The 6,000-nt window shown below is 47.3% G+C and overlaps 1 protein-coding gene across 4 annotated transcripts in view; it reads left to right on the forward strand.

The window, feature by feature from the left end:
* SORL1 (sortilin related receptor 1) overlaps positions 1–5,417 on the forward strand; it is a 155,564-nt gene extending 150,147 nt beyond the window's left edge. For all 4 annotated transcript variants that reach the window (XM_045860140.1, XM_045860143.1, XM_045860142.1 and 1 more), the window contains one exon: positions 1,337–5,417. In XM_045860140.1, coding sequence (XP_045716096.1) covers positions 1,337–1,404 — 68 coding nt within the window. In that variant the 3' untranslated portion in view covers positions 1,405–5,417. The remainder of the gene's footprint in view (positions 1–1,336) is intronic.
* Positions 5,418–6,000: the final 583 nt, after the last annotated feature.

Raw genomic sequence — 6,000 nt, forward strand, 5'->3', positions numbered from 1 at the left:
GGCAGATGCACAAAGCCAGTGATGGGATTAGGAAGTACCTACCTTAAGCTCATCTTTTGACTCTAGAGGGGTTGTGCATTAGCCAACAATCCCACTGTTTTGGGTTAAACCTGTTAGAGCCCTTTGCTTTGAATTTGCTCCGAGGTTTAAAGTACCAGTGTTCTCCTCAATCATGTGGTCTGGCCTGGCCAGGCAGTGGTTTTGTGGAAGCAATGGTAGCAGCTTGCCTTGAACAGGAAGGACAGAGAGTCCCTGGGCTTTGGGTACCCCCAGAGGGTTGGCAGCTTCTCAAGGATTTCTAGCCTTCTGGTCTGTTGGAGACCTGGAGGTGCAGTGTCTCTGGGGATCCCAGTCAGGACAGACAGTCTCGCTTTCCTAGTTGGCTTCTGGTCAAAGACACCCTCTCCACTCTGCTGTTCCTCTCCTGACCACTCGTGCCACCTCTGTTATGTATTAATCACATAGAGCAGGGGGAGAAGAGGGAACTGTCCCTTTTACAAAGGTATGCACACTCTAATACCACTGATGGAGCTGATAGACCACTTACTGTAATAAACTGGGTGTGTCTGGGGACTTGCCCCAAACTGAGGCTTCCCCAGACTCAGGATGCCGAAGGCGAGTTTCACATTCATTCTTTTCTGCAGACTAATTCTAATTGTTTGGTCTGTAAAGACATTTGTGCATTCCTATTCACTAATCATTTGAGATTAGCTGTTTGCGTCTTCTCAGTTCTTTTTGTTACTCGATTACAAGTTCTTGGACAGCTTGCATGAATGGGGTGGTTTCTTTGCTTCTGGTGTTCGGGGCAAAAGCAGCCATCCCATTATGGGGCCATATCATGACCACTGAATGCGGATCAGCACTTGCTGTACAGAATGGTACCAGGGGCCTTGAGGGACAGCACTAGGCTGAGATGGTGTCCTCTGAACACTTAAACCCCTCTGTGGTCCTTTCCCTTAGAGCAGTGTGCGTTTAAAGGAGAAAACAGACAAATTCCCTGCCCTAACATAGGGTGTGGATAGCTCAGAATGGGGAATTAAAACACGCATTGGACTTTTAAGTAGAAAGTAAGATTCTCCTTCCCAAAAGATTGACTTGACTTACTTGGTTAAGTTTAAGCTGTCATCAGAATAAGCTTGGCCACCTGTTGCTGGGAGAGGGGGACCCAAGAGTGCCAGGGAAGCTGGGCTCGGTTCCGGTGTTGATCAAGTGCCGGCTGCTGTGGGCTGACTTTCCTGGCAGGCGTGTGTTGGGCTGGGGTGGGAGGGGCACCGTGTGGGAGGTGGGACTGACACAAGGGCACCTAAAGTCACTAAGCACTGACTTCTGCCTTTAGGAGAGGACGATGAAGATGCTCCGATGATCACTGGATTTTCAGATGACGTCCCCATGGTGATAGCCTGAAAGAGCTTCTTCCCTCCCTAGAAACCAAATGGTGTGAATGTTTTATTTGATAAAGATAGTTGATGGTTTATTTTACAAGATGCACTTTGAGTTGCAATGTTATTTTTATATGGGCCAAAAAACAAAACAAAACAGAGAAAGGAATGAATAGACTGTGTAGTAATCACTTGTGAACTGGAAGCCAGGTTGGTTCAGTGGCCGTGTGGCTTCAACGCACCATCACAGCGTCTCACAGAGCTGTGCTTGCTGGCATGCTTCCGAGTCTGTGAGACTGGCCAGTCTTGTTATTTTTCTAAGACACAGAAATGTATTTAATAAAAACTTCAAGAGAGAGTGGTGGGTGGAGTCCCTCCTCCTTGAAATTATGCTTCAAATTTTAAATTTTGTTTTCATTTAGTTTGTATGGACGTGGTTGGTGGGGGAAGATGCTTCTATGTCATTTTGTTAATTTATTGGGACTCTGTACGAGGCCAGGCCCTGGGGTTACCTGACACCACATGTGTTCTGAGCCTTGGGCGTGGGGGCAGGGGAGGAAGTAGCGTGCCGCCATCTGGAAACGATCCTTCTCTGTTGACTGGCATGTCATGTGGCGGCCCCAGTGGAGAGTGCTGGTGGCACAGCTCCATGGCACCAACCCGGAGCTGCTGCTTGGGAAGCCCTGCGAGCTTCGGTTTCTGCTCACAGCGATGGCTGGAGTCTTGGGTGCTGCCTCCTGTGAGATGCGGCTTTCAGAGCTGCAGCATGGTGAGGCTGCTTCCGTAGACATGGTGTCCTCGTCACTGCAGACATTGCTCTGGCTATGGGAGAGAGCCGTGGACCTGTGCCAAGACAGATGCTGTGGACAGCACGGACCTAAACTTTCGGTTTTTATTTTTACATGTCACTGAAGAATCTCAAATATGAAGTTTTGTGTTTGTGTTGAGGTAACCACTTGTTGTCCTTCAAAATTCATACCGATACATGCAGTCATTTTGAATTGGGTCAGTGCATTCTCTTTTTTCCTTTTCTTCCCCTTCCCTTGCACAGATGTCTGCCTAACTTAAAGACAAAGTGCTATTCATTCTTACAGAGGTACAGGAGGTCCATGAACTTGAGACCATTCAATCCCATTCACAGAGGCAGCCACACTACTCTCTTCCTGTAAAGGCCACCCCTGTGCTGCAGTGGTGGCCATGTGGTGGGGATGAGGACCTCCCTGTGGCCTGGTGTCCACCCTTGAGAGTTGATGTTGTGGCCCCAGGGCCCAGCATGTGGTGAGCCCTGCAGTTGAGCCTCCCTGCAGCATGCCCTGTCAGCAGGAAGCAGTGAGCTCTGGGCACAGGCCAGTCCACTTTGGGATGGTCTGCGCTGGCCCAGCTTTCGAACACAGCTTTTCTCTTAGATGCGGTGTGCCATCTGCTCTCAAGTGCTTGCTTTCTTTTAACCAAAAAACTCATTCTTGGGTTATAATACGGTTTTTTTCTACCTAGGGATTGTTTGGAAAACAAAGAGCCAATTAAATTTAATTTGAAAATATACAGGGTGGGGCAAAAATAGGTTTATCATTGGACATATGGAAAATAATACAATGACCGACAAATTGTACAAGAACATGCTCCGTTTTCTGCCCTCACGGCTGTAAGCCTCTCCCCTACCTGCAGGCCGGAAGCAGGAGCACTTCAAACTGCAGATACCAGCATGTCCTGCGGTGACACTGCTGCTCTGCCAGCGGCGGTGGCAGCGACCAGCTCATCCAGATACCTGCTCGTCTTGCCTGTCCTTCTCCTTTGTTCCTCTTTTACAGACTGGAATTCCTTTGTCTTTGTTGTGTCTTATCTTGGAGTTTGTTCACAACTCCAAGCCCATTCCTGCCCCCATCCCCCTTATTAAGCTCTGTAAGTGGCTGGAAGACCAGCAGTCTGATGGAATGTAAGTCATTTACTTGAACCACTAGAAAGTATGTTTTCTTCTCTTTTTCCACCAGCTATCAGGTGACATGGGTAAAAGTTGATATAAAGGCCCTGAGACTTTATTTTCCATTATTCTATACGCAAGCCTTTTCACAGAGTGCATGTCTCCAGTTGGCGTTCTGAGCTGTTCTGAGTATCCAGTTCTGATTACCAGAGCTTCCCAATGCTCAGTCACACAGCACTGTGCAGACTGGCTGTCCCCACACTGCGTTCCCCCATCCCCATCCCCGGAAAATGCCACTGTGCTGTTTAAGGAGCAGCAGCCTTTCAGAGCTGGAATATTTTATATAAACAGAAGAGCTAAGTTGCTGAAGACTCATATAGATGCAGCTATGTGTAAATTGTATATTTTTGTGAACTTTCGAAGCATGCACTCTTACTCCCTCTGCACAGCTTTGCAGGGGTTTGATGTACATATATATGCTCTCTGCAGGAGTCCAGAGGTTGGAGTGACAGTAAGAAATGAAAACAAAAACTGTGTATGCCCTTTGAGAGGGACCAGATAGTTGCCTTCACTGTGACCAGTTGGAGCCCCCAGTTGTTTGTGAAGAAGGGGCCTTTGCACCTTGTTGGAAGTGCCACCTCAAAAGTTCACACTGTGTAGGGCACAGGATTTATTCTCTCCCAGGGCGTGCTAGACATACATCACAAGTGCATGTACACACAAGCCACTCAGTGTGGCAGGCAGGGCATTATGCACAAACCTCTGGAAGCTGTCTTTGCCCCTTTGTGTACTGAATGCCATTGAGCCTTAGGAGACATGGGTTCATGCAGCTAAAATGCCAGAGAGTAGAGCTCTCCAGAGGATTCCAGAGAGAAGCTGTGTCTCTGTAGACCTGTTTCCAGATGGGTGGGAAGTTCCAGTACCTGCTGGCTGCCCCGGCAAGCTGAGGATACAGTCGTGATGCTTCGGAGCAGGCTGCGGTCTCTGACCCTGGGGAGAAGGGTTCCTGGGCTGCACTCTGCAGCAGCACTCAGGGTGGTCTGGTAGGACACAGCTGTGTGTGGTCTCTCCTGCCTATCACGTTTGGCCTGCTAGATTCCACTATACTGAATTTGGGGAGGAACTGGGGAGACTGATGGTGTTGTGTGGCCCTTACAGAGAACCACCCACTTCTCCTTAGAGAATCCTGCCTTCCAACATTCCCCCAGCAGTCACTTCATTCAGCAAGATCATATTTCCAGTACTTCCTTAAGGGCAGAAACCTGATCCCACTAAGGGGTCATGATGAATTCCTGAAAAGGTTTTTCTCTTCTTTCAGCAGGGAGTGGGGCAGTCCTTTAGGGAACAGGTCCAGGGTTGTAGAAGCAAACCGAATGCCACCTCCATACTGGTTTTAGGAATTGACTCTACACTATACAGAATCTCCACTTGAGTTGGGATATCTTGACATTATGTTATTTTTCTCAATGGGAGTGTGTGCTGCCTTTCAGGTACAATTTTTGTGTAATAAAAGCCAGTACATTTAGTTTATATAGAATACTTTCTATGCAAGACTGAGATATGGAATAAATACCAAGAGATAGCTACTGTTGGGTACAAGGACAATAAACATGTTTTCAGAAGGGGTGTCACCACTGAGCTGGGACTGAGGGAGGACAGGCTATGTATGTGGCCCTGCCCACCGACTCTGAGCAGCTGTGCCATGGATTAAGTGTCAGAGCCAGATGACCTGAGAGTGGCACTAGTAACTTCATGTGTAACAGCCCAAATGGGGTAAGTGTGAGTGCTGAAGTGGGGCAGTGTGCTCAGATATTCCATGTCATTTTTCCATTTAAAGACTCTTGTTTTGAATTATTAGAAACTAAGTGAAATCAAAAGTATTTGCAGCAAAATAAAAGCCTACTCTGCTCTTATTTAAAGTGAAATGCTGTATACCTGTTTTTCTCCAAAGTGAAAATAGACATTTATGACTTCAATTGCCTTGATGAGTTTCCAAATTACTGATTTCTGCTGAAGATTTTACTATATTGTTGCACAACTTAAAGATAATTTCTGTCTCAATGTCAACTTTTTTCACCGAATAAAAATTTAACTGGGTCAAGAAAACACCTGATTGAAAACCTGCTTGTGTCTTGAGCTGTTCTTTTGGGGACAATAAAGGTGGTTGATACAGTGCCCGAACTCATTCGATTTGTTCTGCTGTAGGAGTATGTTTGCTTTGTGGGTGCAGCCTGGACTGGTTCTATTACTGACAAGCTGGACGCGGATGGTGGTCCTTGAAGGACGAGATGTCTTTGTGACAGCTGAGCAGTGGGGAGATATTGTGGAGGTAGTTTTGACGTGACTGGAATTTTTCAGTAACGGTGATAACTGAAGTGGATCCCTCCGAGCTGTGGTTACATTCACTAAGAGACATTTTGCAAAGAAGGCAGTTTTCACATCTAAGAGAAGTCAGGAGGTCAGGGTGAGGAGCTGGGTGTCCAGGGGCACTTTTAGGAGGTCCTCACAGGAGGCAATGAAGTCTTGGGGAGAACGCTGCCCTTTCCTTGGAGCAGGAAGTGGCTGGACCTGTAGCTCAGGTTTGGAAAGCAGGGGGAATCTAGGGGGAGGGGGCAGGTGGTTTCGACTTAACAAATGTAGTATGCTGCTGTTGTGTAAGTATTGAGCCCAGATGAAACAAGTGTTATTACCCTGTTTCCTAGA

The sequence above is a fragment of the Phyllostomus hastatus genome, unplaced genomic scaffold, assembly GCF_019186645.2.
Source record: "Phyllostomus hastatus isolate PE091 unplaced genomic scaffold, TTU_PhHast_1.1 phas_scaffold_193, whole genome shotgun sequence".
NCBI lineage: Eukaryota > Metazoa > Chordata > Mammalia > Chiroptera > Phyllostomidae > Phyllostomus > Phyllostomus hastatus.